The following is a 21,441-nucleotide window of genomic DNA, read 5'->3' on the forward strand; positions in this document are numbered from 1 at the left end:
CACGTATTCTGTACATTGTGCTTGGTTGCTCTGGTGTATGATAACAAAAATTAATGACTCAACAATGAGCATGAGGTGTATGAATACACCATATGTGTCTGGTGTACAAGAAGACACCAATGTTATAACAACTTGACAGTGAGCATGAGGTGTATGAATACACCATATTTGACTGATGTATAAGAAGACACCCATGTTATAACACCTAAACAGTAAACATGAGGTGTATGAATACACTATGTGTGTCTGGTGTATAAGAAGACATAGTTTAACAGTTAGCACGAATGAACATTGTTGCCCAAACAATATTTTTCTTTATAAAAACAATTTTTTACACCATCTCGTCCATTTATTGAAGAAAATTACAAAACACCACTATTGAACATGCACAGTATAATATATACTTCTGCTGAATAAACGGTAAAAAATGAAACACCAATTCTTGTAGAAAAAATAAAAACTTTTGAAGAAAAATAGGGGATAGTTTTAAAAATTGTAAAAAATGAAAATGATGAAGTAATATGTTAAACCGAGCGTAATATGGGGGGGGGGGTTTTAATTACAGAAAAATATTTACAAAATTCGAAAAATGATTTTTTAATTAAATTGGTTTAAATTTCAAATATTTATATTTAACTTTAGAAAATGCAAAATGTTTTGTTTAAGCTATGTTAAAACAAGTAAATACTCTTAGAGAATCTGAGATAATATATTTTTGGGGAATGTAGTATCGCACTAGTATATCTGTTATTCTATTTATTTTATTTAAAAAATTATATTAGCTGTAATTTTTATATTAGGTTTAATTAAAAAAAATTATTTTTTAAATATTTTGAATTACCTATTCCAGTATTTGATTATTGCATTATTACGTCGTAAACTATTTAGCAAGCGCCTGAGTTATCAACTACATTTCTTAGATCAATAGAACGAATAAAAGTAGCGGGGGTGTCAGCAGCCAAACGGTAATCGTCGTTTTCCATGTTAACGAATTTGGGATCGGCAAAGATCGACCCACGGTCGTTACCAGTAGAACTTCTCCAATCGTTAAAGGTTCTATAAGTTTTGCTGAAGAAACCGTTATATTCTTGTGTGGTGAAGCCCTTGAGGTAGTAGTCGTTTCGGTTTACTAATGGAACATCGTTGTACCATTTGTCGCCTCTGCCGTATAAATGTGCAAGCGTGTTGTTCACGTAGAGAATGTTTCTTGTAAAGTCCATTATCTAACGAAATTCGTGGTTAGACTATACTAATATATGGAATACTTGCGTTATATAATACTCTTTGGTAAGACACACTGTTGGAACATAATGTTCCTAATTCCCCAAACGTCTTTTTAACAATCAACAACTTATACCATCGTTGACATACAGGTATACCCTTCTGTAAATATTCATTGTTTACTACCAAATGGGAAAAAAAGAAGCTTGAATTATCTTGCCCAATCATAACATATACTGTTGTTTTAAATGCTAATAGACAGATAATAATAACTAATATAAAGGGTTAACTATTAGTAATAACAGTATATCGCTGTCAAATATAACATGAGGCGTAATAACCTTCAATCTTCGTTCCAGTATACCATGATTTAGATTTCCTAACGTAAATATGATACGTCTTTATAAATCATTAAAGGCTTTAAAATTGAAACATAATCTCTTGCCTGTTCTGGTAAGGTATATATAGTGTAACTACTAACTACAACATATAACTTATATAAGGCAAACGTCTTCTAAGTATTTTACCTGTCTAGGCATTCTGGGATCGTCTCCCACACTCGGGTTACAAACACCGAAGACACGCTTGGGACTGATGTGATAAATCATGTTGTTCACAGCGATGTTGTTTTGTCCACAGTGGAAGTTAACAGCGCAGTCTGCCAGCTTGTAAATCCAATTACGAGTAACTGTGAAGAAAGGAAAATAGTAAAAATCTAGAATGAGGTATGAAAAAGATGTCTTCTTATACACCAGACACACATGGTTTGTTCATACACTTCATGCTCGCTGTCAAGTTATAATATGGGTGTTTTCTTATACACCAAACACACATGGCGTATTCATACACTTCATGCTCAATGTCGAGTTAGAACACGGGTGTTTTCTTATACACCAAACACACATGGCGTATTCATACACCTCATGCTCGCTGTTAAGTTACAACATGGGTGTCTTCTTATACACCAGACACACATGGTGTTTTCATACACCTCATGCTTACCGTCAAGTTATAACATCGGTGTCTTCTTATACACCAAACACACATGGTGTATTCATACACCTCATGCTCACTGTCAAGTTAATGCTAACGAGGTATAATAAGTGTGATGAAGTACCTGTTACGGAAGACGCAGCCGTGTCGGAATACACTCCGATCGCACCATAGTTGTAAGCCTTTGAATGGTGAATTGCGTTGTCAGCAACCACAGCGTGAAGATGACAAATGGACATGTTCTGAAAAGAATGTAACACTCGTGTCAGCACTACTAAAATTTATATAGTTACAAGGCTCACACTATTCAAGCCACCACAGTGAGCCTTGAACCTGGGAGCCTCCAGTTACGAGGCACACACTGAATCGTAGCCACCACAGTGAGCCATGAACCTGGAGGCCTCCAGTTACGAGGCACACACTGAATCGTAGCCACCACAGTGAGCCATGAACCTGGAGGCCTCCAGTTACGAGGCACACACTGAATCGTAGCCACTACAGTGAGCCTTGAACCTGGGAGCCTCCAGTTACGAGGCACACACTGAATCGTAGCCAGCACAGTAAAACTTTCAATTCACCTGTCTTATCCCACAATCCAACATATTGGAAGACATATAGACTCCAGCAAAGTCATTCAATATTCCGTTTCCATAATGATGAACATGGTTGCGCACAATAGTGAAGACAGTTTGACCATTGTTATAGTCCGGTGTGAACGTCTTTTGCCAACCAGCCTATAGTATGTATCACGGTGAATTTAATTTAATTGAATGTAACTTACTCTATCCTTGCGTGGCTGAAAAACGACAGTCGTTATCACACGGGTTTAACACCTCGTGCCAGCTTACGAGTTACCATGTGTGTTACTTTGTGGGTGATTATTTTTTTTGTTGTTGATTTTTTTCACTTTTTTATATATGGCTGATAATTTGGACAACCAATTAGAGACCACTGAGTTTTAACATGAGTGTCTTCTTATACACCAGAAACAAATGGTGCATCCAAAACATCTCGAGCTCACCTTCAATTTAAATCACTTAAAACAGTTTGATTTACTTACTCTTATTCCGGCGTATGAAGACATGCTGATATCGTTTTCTCGAACAACTATTTGAGCGACTCCTTTCACATGAATGCAACTTGGCTGTAAACATAAAATGAGTTAGCTTAGGAACTTTCAATGTAGTACTAATTAAAGTTTTATACGTTTATGCTTGAAAAAAACCTGACGTGACCAATATTTTTGTAATATTGTTAATTTAGTTTGTATCCAGTCCGTATTTTAGGCAAGTTTTAAGACCGGAAATGTTTAACAAATTTACATTAAGTTAATGTTCCTATATAACTGTAATAAATTCCATGGCTTTAATGCTTATAGACAGTCTCCTACTCAGAATAAATTTGAAGAGACTGACGATGTCATTTATAGACGAAATATATATCTTTTATTAAACACAATTAGGTGAATTTGATTTTTATCTGTTACGTTTTCGTAGAATGAGATTCTTACTCTATTTATATATTTTCAATAATAATAGCCTACGATTGTAGTCATTGAAATGTCCTAAAATATCCTGCAAATAAAGTATTTTGCAATGCTATTGTATATTACTCGTTACCTTGCTGCCTAGAGAATCGGCGCTTTTCGCTCAGGCGCAAAGTAATCAGCGTTTTGTGTGTCGCGTTGCACGAGTCAAAAGCTCGGTTTAGTTCGCTTAGTAGCAGTTACATAGGTTGTTTCTTAGGTTTTGATGTATTGAGTAGTTATTTTATTGTTTTAGTTTTAGAATGTTTTTAATTTCACATTCATTTAGTTGGTACAGCGGTAGTTACAGCGTTTTTAGGTTGTAATGTATCAGTGTTTATCGATGTGTTATATGTGTTCGTAGTATTAGTTGGTTGAACTTAGAACTAAGCAAATAAATTAACAGTTATTTAGTTGGTACAGTAGTAGTTACTTTGGTATAGAGATTTATGCTGTGATTTATGCTATTGTTGCTTACTGTGCTGCAAGTATTTAGCGTTTCAGTTTGCAAAGGGAGATGCCAACAAAACATGAAGTTGTATACGGATAGGGATGCTCAAGTATAAACTAAAGATTGAATTTGCGGTTTTGACACGCAATTTTTTGGAAGCTGTTTCGTTGTTTGAAACTTTTGTGGTGGCTTTAGATCACATTCGAGCATTTCTATTATTACACAAATTTTGTTATTTTTTTGTTGGTTCCCCCTTTAAACTTGGCTAAAAATGTAGTCACTTTATTACAGTCGTTTAAAGTATGACTAGGGGCAAGAATTCTAAAATTAAAAGACAGTAGATTTCAATCCAACAACTTATTTCACCTGGTACATGCTGTAGACACCGCATCCCACAAAAGTGTTTCGTTTCACGTAGACGTTTCTTGGAGCGTAGAAGTTGTCAGGTTGATTGTTGTATTCCACGATAACAGGTATGTTTCCAACATCGTTAAATGTGCTGTACAGGATCTGTATGTAGAGTACATAGGTTATTCATAAACTTATACAGAATTTGTAGGAAATATATTGTGTGTATCAACATGTATACGTGCATATTTTGTATGTAGAACATCACGTAACGTACTTATTGTATGTGTAAACATACAGATGTAGAGAATATGTTTGGAAAACGCAATGAATTCATAATGAAATGTATATAAAAGCAGGTAAAAAATAGGTCCTTACGTGTATTGTAAAGAATCTGTATGTAAAACATCTTATTAGAAATTTGTGCCAAAATATCAGCTACTACTACACGTGTGTGAGATCTGCGCCTTGGGCCTAAGATTTAGGCCAAAGTTGGTTCATTACCCAGATACCAAGTGTTGTACAATCTATAAAGTGATCACTGGGTTAGACAATGTCCGTAAAGTGTCTTGCGCAAGGACATCTACGCCAGCAGCATCGAGACGGTTTCGATACACGCTCCTAACCACTGGGCCACGGCGTTTAGTTGCGTGTAACACCAAATCACTTACATTCATATTTTTAACCATCCTGGTATAAATAGCAGTGTAACCAATGTTGGCGAACTCGCATCTTTCAAAGTGAATTCCGTCGCAATTTTCGAAGTCAAATAAACCAGGTCTTCCGTTGTAACCCGAGAAATGATTGTCGTGTGAGTGCTTGAAGCTGAGGTCTTGGAATCTCAGGTTTTCAACGTTGCGACCTGAGATATACCGTTTATGAAAACTCTAGCGTGCCAAATAGTTTTAAAGTTTTTTAGGCGTCATTTCACAAAAGTAGACCAAGAAAATCATAATTAAATGGTATTTGACCCGAATGTTTAAGTTACCAACTTTTGGTTATTGCGAGTTTAGAGTAATACTGATATAAATACTTTATGGCAATTGGCAAAATTCTCTAGTATTGCCACGTTCCCATTTCATTTGATATTTTATATTTGGTAAACAAAAAATAAGCGTACGTAATTTTTTAACGGCAAATTCCCTGATGAAGTCTCGCCGAATGACATTTGAATTGTCGAATATACATAACATTTATTCACACCAGATGAGCCGTTGAAAGATTATTTACATTATGACTGGTAGTAGTATAGTACCTCTGAAAAATACGTCTCTGTATGAAACATAAACGTCTTCGGTGGGAAACGCTCCCTCTGGTGGTATAAGGAAGAACATTCCTCTTGTTTCGTCACAATAGAATTCACCAACCGTATCCAGTTCTATAACAACAAACATTAAAATTAAACTGCATGAGAAATGTTAGCACTTCTTTTTAATAGGATGCTAAAAACGGTTTGCTCAAAATGTAAAATTACATTCGATGATCGTTCGAGACGTCCAGTGGTTTTCTCTGGTAACTACTGTCTTACCCAAGGACACACATGCATGCAATGATACCACATTCAGTCCCGGTATATCCTGTTTTAAATGATAACCCATTACGCAATCTTATTTAATATCAACCTTCAAAAACATTTTCCACAACGAATCGAAACCCTGATGGTCCAGGATGTTTTCCAACAGGGAAACGAAGCATTCTTTGAAACATAACGGAGTCGTCTTGTATATTGACTTTGTCGATTCTCCTTCTTTCTGCCGTCCATGCATTGAATACGAGGATCTCAGCTTTGGTAAGTCGGTACCAGTTCGGGTTGATATCGCCTTGGTGAAATTTGAATCCCCATCTGTTTTGCACGGGACAATGACGCTAAAAGTAACATCAGTGTTACTTAGGTGTAAATGTTTTGGTGTTACTTAGGTGTAAAGTGTCCGCCAGAGAGCGCTGTTGAGTTATTACGAAACCACAAATTGCTAGAAAGCTTTAATAGCCGCCAAACCACTTCAGTTTCAGTTTTAGTTATCTGTCAGTTACATCTTCATACGTTTTAATTAAATACAATTAAATACTTTGTTTATACGGTCGTGTTTTGCAGCCACACTTTTATCCTAAAACGTCTTTATATTTTACGTGATTTCACGACTGCCGTTTTGTTGCTAATTACCTTCTCTTTGATGGTTTAGTTATTTAGATTTTCGCTGCAGTATTTGAAGAGATAAATGTAGTTATTCGTCTTATTTTTATGCACGCATTTAACCACGTTCCAAGAACACAGTTACAAACGGCTTAATTCCTTATACAGGTTAATACGATAAAAAAATCAGCGAAACATGTAGACTGCTTTTAAATTTTGTTCCCCTGTTTATCGCATTAAATATAGTAAGGTGGGGTAAGATGGGACACCTTTAGCACATAATATCCAAACTGACGTTACTTTAAACAAATAACAACGGTCTAAGAAAGTCGTTGGAATACCTTTTAATTTTCTTAATTTAGTACCAAATGAGACGAGAAAATAGAATGAAAAATTGATATACCCCCACCACACTACACCATTAATGACCATGGCAAATATACCTGAGTATAACCGCCAGCTCCAGCCATATTACATTCTGGGGTCGGGTCCAATAAGTTCTTCATGCGTAGGTAAGGTCCAGATCCAGTTAGATCTGCTCCGGTCCATTTTGCAAGGTTCGGTTTTCTGTAAATTAAAAACAACGGAGTTTAACTTTTTGTTGAAGCTGTTTTTCACATTACAGCGTATAGCTCGCTTTGTGGTAAAAAGAACAACAAAGAAATGTTCACACCCAGCGTTGTTCTGCGCCGGTTAACGTAGATATTTCTTTGTTTGTTTTTTTTTAAGAGGCGTTTACATTATTCGGACTTGCGACCAATACACGCAATCCATGACGTCACTTACGAATCAAATTACGGCTGTGACGTGTGGTAGTTATTGTGCATTCAACACACACAATGTATTCTTGCTTGTCAAGCTACCGTTGTATTGTGCTATAAATGTCTTTTTATGTAGCATGTAATATAGTTGGACAATATTTATGCCAATGCAATGGTAACGGATTTGAATAGTTTTAATAACTGCATTTCTTAAAAGACGTTCTACCATATGTTTCCGCTGTTGTATATATACATACGTTCTTAGGGCTGTAAAGTGTTCGCTGATCCGAGTTGTTCGTATATTGCTTTATACATGTAAATTCATACACCTCATGCTTACTGTGCATACACCAGCCACACATGGTGTATTCATACACCTCATGCTCGCCGTCGAGTTATAACATGGGTGTCTTCTTATACACCAGACACACATGGTGTATTCATACACCTCATGCTCACTGTCCAGTTATAACATGGGTATCTTCTTATACACCAGACACACATGGTGTATGCATACACCTCATGCTCACTGTCCAGTTATAACATGGGTATCTTCTTATACACCAGACACACATGGTGTATTCATACACCTCATGCTCACTGTCCAGTTATAACATGGGTATCTTCTTATACACCAGACACACATGGTGTATTCATACACCTCATGCTCACTGTCCAGTTATAACATGGGTGTCTTCTTATACACCAGACACACATGGTATATTCATACACCTCATGCTCACTGTCCAGTTATAACATGGGTGTCTTCTTATACACCAGACACACATGTATATTCATACACCTCATGCTCACTGTCCAGTTATAACATGGGTGTCTTCTTATACACCAGACACACATGTATATTCATACACCTCATGCTCACTGTTGAGTTATAACATGGTTGTCTTCTTATACACCAGACACACATGGTGTGTTCATACATCTCATGCTCACTGTCGAATTATAACATGGGTGTTTTCTTATACACCAGACACACATGGTATATTCATACATCTCATGCTCACTGTCGAGTTATAACACAAATTCTATATAGAAGACCGATTACCACGTACTTACCGTGCACGAATAAGTCGCTTGGTGCCGAGGAATGAATGAGAGGAACACCTCCCGGTAAAACGAGCCGCATATATGGTATGAGTCTCGGTTTGGGAGTATGGGTAGAACGACGATCCACTTATTTTATTTGCTCCAGAAATCAGGGGGCGCTCACCAGCGTCGTACCCGATAACTGCGAGATTGGAATCCTGAAATAATTATACGGTTTGGTCATTTATACGCTCGTGGGTGGGATCTTGAGTGACTTATCCATGGTTGCCACTCCCATGCCCACAGTCGAGTTGCTGAAGCTATTGCAGTGTGTGGATAAGTAGACATGACTTTTGGTTGGTTTGGTCATTCATATCCTCGTGGGTGGGAAAATGAGTGATTTATCCATTGTTGCCACGCACACTTGAGTTGTAATACTTTTGTGTACGCTTGTTACAGTCATTATAACACGGAGGTTTTTTTTCATATATCTCGTGTCCGCTTTCGAGTTAATACGAATATAACTTTTTGGGGTAATTGTTTACATGTATAATTGACAATTGAACAACTTCTAACCACTTGTTTGGAGCAACTAACTGTCGTTAATTACCCACGGAAAAATACTCCTACAATGGTAGCAGTGGCGGGATTAGAATCCCTAACCATTGTGCTAAAAAGACGCCGTAGCCTATAGTTTGGCTGAGCAGGAAAATATATTGCATAATAGGAAACACTCAGCTTCGTTTTTCTTTAATATTATACTTACGCGCTTATCCAGAAAAATCTTCTTTTTTACGAAGTACGAGCCACTTCTGACGTAGAGAGTCGCAGCTTTTACATCAGAGGTTCGCAAAACTCGTATTTTCTCGATCGCCACTTTAAGTGTCTTGAAAGGTCCTTCAGTTCCGCTCGGGTTAGGGGATCTCCCTGTCCAAGCGTCGTTGCCATGGTTAGCGTCGACGTAAAATATGTCACTGTGACGTCGACGACGTAGGATGCGTGCGGTGTCAGAACGTTGAGGACAAAGAGCGTCGCTGCAGTGAAGTGTCTGTAAAATAAAAAAAAAAAAAAACAAAAAAAAAACGTGAATTATCGTGGCACAGTTGTTACCACGCCTAACTGAGTCTGGAGGATACGGGGTTCAAGGCTCGGTGCCACCACTGTGGGCGTGTGTATTTTTATTTAAATACATTTATCACCAAATACTCTAACCCAGGCACCAATGGATTGTCTAAACTGTCGGCCATATTCATAAGAATCGTAAGTGGGCACGAGATGTATAAAACAAAACGCCAATGTTATAACGATTGACCATTCCCTGCCACGCGAGGAAAAATAAGTTACATATATAGTAACTCGTAAGCGGGCATGGGGTGTATGAAACAAAACACCCGTGTTATAACGACTGCCTTGTACAAAAAATTATGTTATTTATATTGCATGGTCGGGCTTGTACTTGCATGGTCGGGCTTGCCCTGGTAATTTTAAAAAATATCAAAGCTCAAACAAATTCTTAACGAAACAGCTCAAGCTCACTTACCAATAACACAGCGAAGAAACACAAAACGATTTTCATTTTGAAATTTTCTTTTCACACAAAATTTTCTTGTTGCTCAGTTTGACTAAAGATATTTTCTAAACTTTCAAATCTGACTCAAACAAATTTTGGAAAATGTCAAAATATTGATGCGGCCTCCTTTATAAAGCAGAGCAAAACGGACGTCATATATACATGCGTGCATTAGTAATTACTATGTATTTCCGTATATGCTGTTATACACGCATATACTGTTACCCAACAAGCGTAGATTTACACAAGAACGCGTTACACTGACTCACAGCGTGTTAGCGCTCACCTGAAAGCGTATTGTGACGTCACAGTACCTGGAAAACAACCAAAAGACGCGAATTCACAGACCGTGCAAACGCGGTTGCACAGCAGGCTCTGTTACAGAAGAATGCCTGTGTAATTAAACGCTCTTACACTGTCTCGTAAGCTATTGTAAAACTACAGTACTGCGACGCGCATAACTAAATTAAAATGCTGCTCATTTTTTAAGCGGACATCTGCTTTGTTCCTAGCAAATAATGTTTACACTATAACAGCTATAGCAGATCTCATTTCGGATGAAAATACAAGCAAAATGTGTCTACACTCAGCGTTGTTAAGCGTAGATTAATTCTTTTCTTGGCGTTATGAACGCGAAAGTACTAAATTAACTAAAAGAAATATTAAAGAAATATCAACGCTGACCTGCGCTGAACAACGCTGGGTGTAGATATTTCTTTGTTTGTTCTTTTATACCGAGGCGAGCTACGCTGTAGTTTAAACGCTAAGCCAATTTCGATTTTCAAAAAAGGCAAAACTTTTTTTATTAAAAAATTCTAGAATATGAGTCATATGTTTTATAACTCAGTTTGCAAGACACATTCCGACCCGTTTTAAAACATAGCGTACCAATACGAAAGTTATAAGTATACCTATGTTATACACTATATTGTAACGACAGCTCCGAATAAGACGTCCTATTGTTAAAAAGGAAACCGCTATATCCGCAATATGGTGATATCACAACGCCCGCTGTTCTACAACTATTGTACATTGAAACAAAATACTCGTGTTTTATACCGACTTTTGGGAAGGAGGTTCGAAACTTCCGGGATTTTTAAATTGAGTGTGACGTCATCTTGACACCTGTAAAAGAACTCGAGTACTCGATTGACTTTCGAACCTCCTCGAAATAAAACGCTTTTCCGCCTTTTGTACTATTGTTACCACCCGCAAAATACCGTTCAGGCATTGTTACGTAAAAATTTTGCACTTAGATGCCCTATGTTACGTCATAATGTGTAATATTAGCTAATTATGGTCTAAGCTATGTCCTTTACACCCTGAAAGATATGACACAGCGATTGTTCTCTGATTACTGAAGCTAATTAAGGTGATTTCATGCCACGTAATATCACGTCTGTATTAAATTTGTATGATGATGCATATTTTTAATTACCATTAACACATTTGTATTAGCATAGGATATCCTATCTACGCATTAAGTACGATTTCAGATATTATTTTGACTTATTTGGATAAAATGCAGTTTTTGGCTATATGAGATTACTCATTTTTATCTTTTATTCAAATTTAATCGCGTTTTAACGCTTTCGGTCATATTACTAAGTTATTTTACTTTTTAATAATGATATCATTCTGAAAATGATTGCCTAACATAGGGTCAAATAATGCGTTAGTAATACAGCGCATGAACTAAGCATATTCCTAATCGTGTTATTACTAATTAACAACGCTATTTAGAGTCAAGAGTTTTCGATTTTATAATTCTGTAATTATTAATTGTTTACGACTGAATGCACAATAAACCTCAATATTTATGTTGTAACAAAACTTTGTCACCTATAGTACCTTAGTGTAAGATGAGATACTTGATGTCATCACCTAAATCCAATATTTCGTGACAGTTTTTAACAATTAACAACTTTTGAGTCATGAGGATACGGATATATAATTATATAAACATCCGTTGTTTGCTTTCAAATAAGACGATAAAAGAAAACGTGAACCATCTTACCCCAACCCACTATAAATAAATTTCAGAGTTGAAACTAAGTTAAAAAAAACTGTTATGAATATATTCTGGTTATGAATATATTATAAATAATAGTTACACCTAAACGGTTATAGGATAAAAACAATATGTTTGTTTTTTATGGTATGTTACTCCGTAGATGCAATATTGTCTCCAAGTTTCGTATAAGTATTAAGGAAATGCCAACGTCATATTTACTTGATCATTATAATAAGTTGACGTAAAAATCGTCATATCCGGAATTTTGCTTTTCTTCAAACTTGAATTTATTGGAGTGACGTGACTTCGAGTTGTTGAAGCTATTGCAGTGTGTGGATAAGCAGACATGACTTTTGGTTGGTTTGGTTGTTTATATTCTCGTGGGTGGGAACTTGCTGAGTGACTTATCCATGGTTGCCACTCCCATACCCACAGTCGAGTTGCTGAAGCTATTGCAGTGTGTGGATAAGCAGACATGAATTTTGGTTGGTTTGGTCATTTATATCCTCGTGGGTGGGAACTTGCTGAGTGGCTTATCCATGGTTGCCACTCCCATGCCCACAGTCGAGTTGCCGAAACTATTGCAGTGTGTGGATAAGCAGACATGACTTTTGGTTGGTTTGGTCATTTATATCCTCGTGGGTGGGAACTTGAGTGACTTATCCATGGTTGCAACTCCAATGCCCACAGTCGAGTTGCTGAAGCTATTACAGTGTGTGGATAAGCAGGCATGACTTTTGGTTCGTTTGGTCATTTATATCTTTGGGGATGGGATCTTGAGTGACTTATCCATGGTTGCCTCCCCTATGCCCACAGTCGAGTTGCCGAAACTATTGCAGTGTGTGGATAAGCAGACATGGATTTTGGTTGGTTTGGTCATTTAAACTTGCGTGTTTTGAGGAAAAATGTAATATGCTTTACATTTGAATTTACTCGTGCTAAACTTCTATGTCGACTTCAACTTTAACTGACAGATTTAATATAGAAAACGCACATCGTGTATTTGTAAAACAATCAAAGCACAAATATAAAAAAACATATTGACACTGAACTATAAATAACAGAACTTGAAGAATATTGCAATTATACAACGGTAATGAAGAAATATGCAAATATTTAACAAAATCAAATCCGGCATTATACGAAGAAGGTCGTTTCGGGATTTTCAATTTCCGAATTCGAACTCGCATTTTGAAATGTCGTAATACAAAAACAATGTTTTTAACATCAATTGCAAGATAAACATAGTTTAAACAAACACCTCGTGCACGAATTATATAAAATACCAGTTGATCTCAAAATAGCCCAAAAAAAATTATGTATCAAAAATGAAATAAGTGAAACCATTTATCTCGCGCGGCGGCAAAACAAAAGTTAGCACGGGTGTTAGAAAGCCGTTATAAAAATCAATTTCCTACCATTTTCCAAAATATACTGTTGCCAGAACAGATTTTAGAATCATTATAAATAAATATACAGTACTGTGGGGGAAGTCGCGACATCCTTAACACATAATATTCAAATATCCTGATCGTGTTTTAGACAATTAACAACGGTCTATGAGAGTCGTGAAGATACGATTTTAAAATTATTTATATGTTCTTTGTTTACTATCAAACCGGACGAGAAAATATAATGAAAGGTGTCCCATCTTCCTCCAACCCTACTAAATCTATCAGCAGGTTCCAGAATTCGTTATGACCGTTCGTAGATCTATCGACTCTATCATACCACGGGCAGGGGATTGATTTGAAAGTCTATAGTCATCTAAGTCAGTATTTACAAACTTCGGGTCCGCGATGATAGATCCTGCGTCGCGTTTAGCTTCGTTGCGCCACTTACTCCAACTCTTTATCGTCTTGCTGAAGAAACTGAGGGATTATAAGAACTTTTAGAACTTTACTTTGTTAGTGATAGTGGGTTAACCAAATTAAATGTTTTCTATATTTGAATGTAATTTTTTCACATACGCGTATGGCGGAAAGTTATCCTTACGTCGCATGGCGGGGCAATGACAGTCGTTATAACACGAATGTTCTGTTTCATAAACCTCGTGCCTGCTTACGAGTTACTATACATATGTACGTTTTGAATGATTGTTTCTTCTATGTTTCCGTGTTTAGACAGCCCTGAGTTGGAACAATTGCCGTATCCTGTCTAAGGACACATGCACCCACAACGATGGCTGCTTCGATATAGCTTTAAAAGTGCTTTTTAGCTTTTCTTCATACTGCTAGATTCATTATAAAAATCCTAAATCTCGTCAAAAAGTGCACCTTATACTCAGTGACGAGTTACCAAGTAGTTGTACATTCTACACTACAAATTAAAAAAAGTGCAATGATTTTTTTTACCCATTGAACTTTTTCGTGCTGAACCCCTTGAAGAAATAGTTGTTGAGTTGCACGACCGGTATTTCATCGTACCACTTATCCCCACGACCATAAAGTCGAGCATTTGAGTTATTTACGTAAATCACGTTCCGGGAGAAATTCATGCTCTGCGTGAGATACAACTTTAGATGATAATAACTCATATCACAAAATATGGTGATACATCTCATGCTCACTGTTGAGTAAACCTCTACTGACAATCAACCTAAGTGGGCCTTGATCCCTGTACCCATAACCATAGCTTACCTGTCTAGGCATTCTTCCATCGTCTCCCACACTCGGGTTACAAACACCGAAGACACGTTTGGGACTGATGTGATAGATCATGTTGTTCACAGCGATGTTGTTTTGTCCACAGTGGAAGTTAACAGCGCAGTCTGCCAGCTTGTAAATCCAATTACGAGTAACTGTGAAAATAGGTTAAAAATAACTTGCATTCATCCATTCATTATAAAAACAGTCGTCATGCTCACTATCAAAGTATAACATTTGTGTGTTCTGTTTCATCCGACAGGCGGTGTATTAATTAACGAAATTGCGAATAATCTAAGTCACGTACGGTACCTGTTACAGAAGACGCAGCTGTATCCGAAAACACTCCAATCGCTCCGTAATGATAAGCTCTTGAATGATGGATTGCGTTGTCAGAAACCAAGACGTGCAAGTGGCATATACTCATGTTCTGTAAAACAAAACACGTTATATAGTATAACAGTTATGTTTATTGTATCGTTGGAACAAAAAAGGTGGCACCGAGTATAAGGACCTCCAGTTACGAGGCACACACTAAATTTCATTAATTGTAGTCTATGATAACGAAAAATTGTTTTATTCGTAGTACTGTGGGGTAAGATGGGGCACCTTTAGCACATAGTACCCAAACATACCGATCGTTTATTAAACAATTAACAACGGTCTTATGGGAGTCATAAGGATATCGTTTTATAATTCGAAACCAGTAAGGAAAGGTGTCCCATCTCTCCCACCCTCCTATACAAGCTTTCAAACCGGCCATATTTGACCAGCTTTTAAACTACGAGTTTTTAACCGACCTGTATAATACCACAATCTTGCATATTAGATGACATATAGATTGCGGCGAAATCGCTCAATATCCCATTTCCATAATGATGTATATGGTTCCTCACAATCTTAAACACTTTCTTCCCGTTGTTGTAATCTTTAGTAAAAGTCTTCTGCCAGCCAACCTAAACGTAAATCAAATATATTTCGATGTAACAAAATAAAATAATCGATAAAATACAAGAAGCTTTCAGATATACTAGTAGCTTACGATTCTCAGCGAAAGTTTTGTTATTAGGGTTTGCAAATAACAGTTCCACCAATTTAACTTTCTGTGCAAAGGCCATGTAATGTGCCATGCCACACCAACAGCGTAAACCTCTTTTTTTGTGAGGTACATTGTCTCAGCTTCATGAGAAAATATGTTGTCCATATTTTAGCCATACGACCACAAACTTATATACGTGGTGGCTTGTAAGCGGGTACGAGGCGTTTAAAATAGAACAAATGTGTTATCATTGTAATGCCTAACCGATCAAAGATAAAACAATTATACATTTGGGGCCTTATTAGGTGTAGTGAGTCTTTCGACCAGGCATATTTAAAAACGCCAAGATAAACTTACCCTCAACCCCGCATACGGCGTGATACTAATATCATTCTCTTGGACCATGATATTACCGACTCCCTTCACATGAACACAACTTGGCTGGAATAAACAGTTGTATTTAAAATATAGAGAATGGTGCAACCAATGTAATTCGGATTATTGTTTTGTTAAAAGCTGGTACATTTATTGTCAAAGATACTGAAGTTTTATATAAAAACCTGCGAACAGTGGTGCAACCAATTGAAGGTTTTGTTAAAACCAGATGCCAAAACAACTGAAGTGTCAGTTAAACACAACAGGCTTAGGAATAAAAAAATCATTTGCTTTTTGATAATTTTTATTTTTTAACTCCGACTGTGCATTCAAGCTATTAATATAACATACCTGTAACATGGCATATACACCGCATCCTTTGAAGGTGTTTCGTTTAATATCAATGTTACGTGGTGCGAACCTGTCTTTGGCTTCACCATTGTATTCGACGGTTAATGCAAGATTTCCGATGTCTTTAAATACGCTTTGAGTTACCTGGAGTAACATTGTTATTAGTCTTTATGCGCCCACTGTTATAACATGAGTGTTTTCTTATACACCAGACACACATGGTGTGTTTATACACCTTGTACTCACTGTTGAGTTCTAACATGGGTGTCTTCTTATACACCAGACACACATGGTGTATTCATACACCTCATGCTCACTGTCAAGTTATAACATGGGTGTATTCTTATACACCATACACACATGGTGTATTCATACACCACGTTATATTTATATTACATACAAACTACATAGTATCAGCATAATTACATTCATATTCTTGACCATATTGGTGAAAACTCCAGTGTAGCCGGCATGGGAAAACTCGCAGCTTTCAATTCTGATCCCGTCACAATATTCAAGTATAAGCATCCCAGGTCTTCCATTATAACCGGAAAAGTAACTATCATGCGAGTGTTTGAATGCAAGATCTTGGAAAGTGATGTTCTTTACTCCAACGGCTGTAAATAATTGTAGAGTTAAATTTTCAAATTTAAATTTATCTGACTTTGTGACCTAGTTTTCAATGGTTATATTGGTGTTAACCATAGTACTGTGGGTAAGAGGAGTAGCGTTACTCCTTAGCACATAATATCTCATATTTCCGAATCGTTCTTCTAACAATTAACAACTATATTTTAGACTTGTGAGGATACGATTATAAGAATGCGGTAGAGCAATATGTGTTTTTCGGTAGAACAAAATGTTTCCAAATGCGGTAAAACAAATTGTCCGTGACAACACGACTGAGAAAAAAAACATTCTGAAGAAAACGTTCGGAAAAACATCCGATGAAAAACGTTCGGGACAAAGGTCCGAGATAATTGTTTTTTTTTCTTACTTTTGACGGTTGTTTAAACTACAGTCATGGTATAAATGATCATACGACATAACTACCTTTGAAAAATACGCTCGTATGTGCTACGTGCACATCATTAGTGGCAAGCGCTCCAGACGGTGGGATTAAGTAAAACTTTTTCCTCACACTGTCGCAGTAGAATTCCCCAGTTGTGTCGAGTTCTGTGTTATAAATATTTGTGATGACTTTATGCATTTGAAACATTATTAATAGTTAGTTTGGTCATGTATATCTTCGTGGGTGGGAATTAGATTGTTTGAAATAAAGTAATTCTTTGAATAGCATTTACTTTTTCTACACAGTCATATCACACCCATGTATGAATCTATACACATTTTTGGAACTAATTTTAAAAAAACACGATACCATGAGCACCAAACATAAAAAAAAACATAACTTAACCTGAGCATCTAATTGTCCACACATCTACCTGGAAATATGTTCTCCACAACATAACGGAACCCAGACGCCCCTGGATGTTTTCCTATTGGGAATCTTAGATCTCTTTGAAAATACACTGAGCCTTCCGTCACATTAACACGAGCTATCTTCCTTCTCTCTGCAGTCCATGAGTTAAATATAAGAATCTCCCCGTGTGTTAGTTTCGGCCAGTTCGGTCTGATGTCACCGCGACGAAATTTGAAGCCTTTTTTGTTGATAACCGGGCAGTTGTGCTGTAAAAACATGTTGGATTAAAGTACATCATGCTTGTCGTCACTATCGAGTTATAATATGGTGTATTTATACACCCCATGCTCACTGCCGAAATATGACGCGGCAATCGTTCTGCTTCATAGCGTTTTAACAAGTAAATTATTCTCTGTACGAGAATAAATAAGCACCTGCGTATAACCACCATCTCCAGCTAAATTACAAACAGGAGTTGATCGAAGTAAGTTCTTCATGCGTAGGTAAGGCCCAGATCCAGTTAGATCCTCCCCAGTCCATTTTACAATATTTGGTTTTCTGCAGACAAAAAGTAACAATATCTTTAGCTCAGATTTTTACAACATTTTTTTCATTTAGCGCAGCTGCCTCGATGTAAAAAAACAAAGAAATGTGTAACATAATGTGTATGTTTTTTTTATACATTTTATAAGCATAAACAATGTCTCGACACGTTGCACCTACATGGTATAATTTACGGTATACACATGACCAATTTACGAACTACATTTAGTAATGAACGCCCACCTTGCTCGTATAAGTCGTTTGTCCCCAAGAAATGCATGTGAAGTACATTTACCATAGAACGGAGCAACATAAATCTTGTGGTTTTTTTTGTAAGAATGAAACACAAACTTATCGCCGGTGATTGTTTTCCCACCCGATATCAAAGGACGGACGCCTTTGTCTTTCGGGTATGCGATCACCGCTAAGTTCGAATCCTGAGTGAAAATGAAAAGTTATATACTAAACTCACAGTGAGCCTCGAATCCGGTAGCCTCCAGTTACGAGGCACACACTGGATCGTAGCCACCACAGTGAGCCTTGAACCTGGGAGCCTCCAGTTACGGGACACATACTGAATCGTAGTTACAACAGTGAGCCTTGAACCTAGGAGCCTCCAGTTACGAGGCACACACTGAATCGTAGCCACCACAGTGAGCCTTGAATCAGGGATCCAACTACTTAGTAAAATGTTTCATACCTCAGCTCCCAACTGGATCTTTCTTCGCATAAAATAAGTTCCAGCTCTTAAAAATAATGTCGCCGGTTTCGCAGGAGTTCGTAATTTTCGAATCTGCTTGAACGCTTTTTCTAACGTCTTGAACGGCCCGTCCCCCTTTCTCGACTCCGGGTATTTCCCGTTCCACGAGTCATTACCATGGTAAGCGTCGACGTAGAATGTGTCGGTGTTCTTACGTTCTTGGTTTATTAATGCTTCGTTTGCGCGTTTAGGGCAGACAACAGGAACTGGTGGTGATCTTGGCAATAACACAATCTAAAATGATAAAAATATAAATGTAATGAATATGATTCGGATTTGCTACTAATTTGTGTTTGTTGAAAATTCCTATTTTTTTCTTTTAAGTTTATAGCGGTCTTGTGGAAACAGACTGTGAGCATGAGGTGTATGAATATACCATGTGTGTCTGGTGTATAAGAATACACCCGTGTTATAACTCTACAGTGAGCATGAGGTGTATGAATATACCATGTGTGTCTGGTGTATAAGAAGACACCCATGTTACAACTCAACAATGCGCACAAGATACACCTTGAGGACAGAGTCTTTTAGTTGTTCAACTACAACCAAAATAACTGCAAATATTCTAAGAATTTTAAATATTTTGCAAGTTTTAAGTCAAGTTGCTAAAAAACGTGATTCAGGAACGTGTTTTGAATAATCTTGCTGTATAGGTTCACATTGGTTTCAGTATCACGTGATGCAATACTGCTGTATCATGCGAGTTTATTTATAGTTTGCACGTTTTTCTAATTGTATCGTTAATGTATATCCAGACTTTGCACAGTTAGTTCGCCATTAATAAATTGACAAAGTTTGACAGCGAGCATAGACGACCGTGCATAATTTATTGAACTGAAAATTTCCCTTAAAGAAGATAAATAGCCAAACCAACAGCTAGGACACTGGCAATTATGTTAGACGTCCATGTCCAATTTACCATATGATGTTTAAATATAACTCGAATACGATCTATGTTTTAATTTGCGTTCAATTAAATGGGTTTCTTTAATTTGATCGTTTTTTAATTTTTTTTGACATATTACTTATTTTAAATGCAGTCTATGCAGAACGTATAACAAAAACTCCTAAAAGGCCTTATTTCTTCTTTATTTGAAATAGTTGAGGTCCTTTTTCGAGGATCTAAAATTTAAGCATAAATGCACACAGATAATAATCTTTATTAAAAAATAATATTCTGTTTTAATAAAAACAATTTTTTTAGAAAATATTGTATTACACTGCTTGTAAAACATACAATGTAACTTTTGAAGCGGTAACCTTTTAATGTAGGTATAGTATAGATTCTTGTTTTGTTTACATAATACGCATGGTTAGAATATTAAGATTAATGTTTGCATATGCACACGATACAGCTTGAATTAAAGTCTTATAAGCTTGATGTAAAGCCGTTATGTAATTTGCGTAATATGACACACGTCTTACGTTGCACACCGCGACGGTTTGTCATGGTTGGGGTAAGATGGGACACGTTTTTGTCTCATTTTAACGTGCATTTGCGAGTGCAGAGAGAACTTTTACAGAAGCATATAACTGTATGCTCACGACTCTAAAAGAGCGTTGTTAAATGTTACTAGCACGATTAATAAATATGACATGCATTAGCACTTAACGATATCCATCTTATCCAAAAGTACTTTAACTAGTTATAAAGTTCTGTAGGGGAAGTTGGTACACCTTAAGTACATAATATCCAAATATTCTGATCATGTTTTAAACAAAAAACAACGATCTATGGGAGTCGTGAGGATACGGTTTTATGATCCTTTAATTTTTCTTTGTTTACAGGGACGGGAAAATACGATGAAAAGGTGTCTCATCTTTCCTCGTGCTATTTAAATAAATTACAAACACAATACGTTTATAGGCTAGCGCGTTACTACATGGTAACAACAGTTGTTTACTTACCAGTAAAAACCCTGCAACACAAAGTACTAAGAAGGCAAAATAATGAAACATTTTCTCAGCTATTAAGTTGCTGTTCTGCGGTTACTACCTGTTAATAAAAATACAGTTTATAGTCAATATAAGTTACAACATGTATGAAAGTTACGTCGTTTAAAAAAAACAACAAAGAAATATCTACACCCAGCGTTGTTCAGTGCAGGTCAGCGTAGATATTTCTTTGTAGGTTCTTTTAAGCGGCGTTTACACCACAGTGTAGCTCGCCTCGGTGTAAAAAGAACCATCAAAGAAATATCTACACCCAGCGTTGTTCAACACCGTCTGACCGACACAAAACTG

The 21,441-nt window shown here is 36.8% G+C and overlaps 2 protein-coding genes and 1 long non-coding RNA gene across 3 annotated transcripts; 1 reads left to right on the forward strand and 2 right to left on the reverse strand.

Annotated features, from left to right (window-relative positions):
• Window positions 1-842: 842 nt before the first annotated feature.
• On the reverse strand, window positions 843-10,155 carry LOC100185447. Its single transcript, XM_002119220.4, has 13 exons — window positions 10,018-10,155; window positions 9,244-9,525; window positions 8,508-8,695; window positions 7,113-7,236; window positions 6,161-6,404; window positions 5,794-5,916; window positions 5,210-5,400; window positions 4,557-4,700; window positions 3,275-3,358; window positions 2,793-2,948; window positions 2,339-2,456; window positions 1,749-1,909; window positions 843-1,223 (listed from the first exon to the last, which is right to left on the reverse strand). Exons 1-13 carry the CDS (start codon window positions 10,051-10,053, stop codon window positions 885-887), a joined length of 2,190 nt encoding a protein of 729 aa, XP_002119256.1. The 5' UTR covers window positions 10,054-10,155; the 3' UTR covers window positions 843-884.
• LOC113475609 lies at window positions 4,575-11,751 on the forward strand. The gene is made up of 2 exons (XR_003397364.1): window positions 4,575-4,663; window positions 10,988-11,751. It is a non-coding gene; the product is annotated as an uncharacterized LOC113475609 (long non-coding RNA).
• A 1,292-nt stretch (window positions 11,752-13,043) lies between these two features.
• On the reverse strand, window positions 13,044-21,242 carry LOC100183085. The gene is made up of 14 exons (XM_018816988.2): window positions 21,106-21,242; window positions 19,138-19,431; window positions 18,681-18,874; window positions 18,329-18,452; window positions 17,917-18,160; window positions 17,525-17,647; window positions 16,898-17,088; window positions 16,472-16,615; window positions 16,103-16,186; window positions 15,507-15,662; window positions 15,019-15,136; window positions 14,701-14,861; window positions 14,416-14,561; window positions 13,044-13,932 (listed from the first exon to the last, which is right to left on the reverse strand). Exons 1-14 carry the CDS (start codon window positions 21,154-21,156, stop codon window positions 13,737-13,739), a joined length of 2,226 nt encoding a protein of 741 aa, XP_018672533.1. The 5' UTR covers window positions 21,157-21,242; the 3' UTR covers window positions 13,044-13,736.
• Between the last annotated feature and the right edge of the window lie 199 nt (window positions 21,243-21,441).

This window comes from Ciona intestinalis, unplaced genomic scaffold (assembly GCF_000224145.3).
Source record: "Ciona intestinalis unplaced genomic scaffold, KH HT001081.1, whole genome shotgun sequence".
Classification (NCBI taxonomy): Eukaryota; Metazoa; Chordata; class Ascidiacea; order Phlebobranchia; family Cionidae; genus Ciona; species Ciona intestinalis.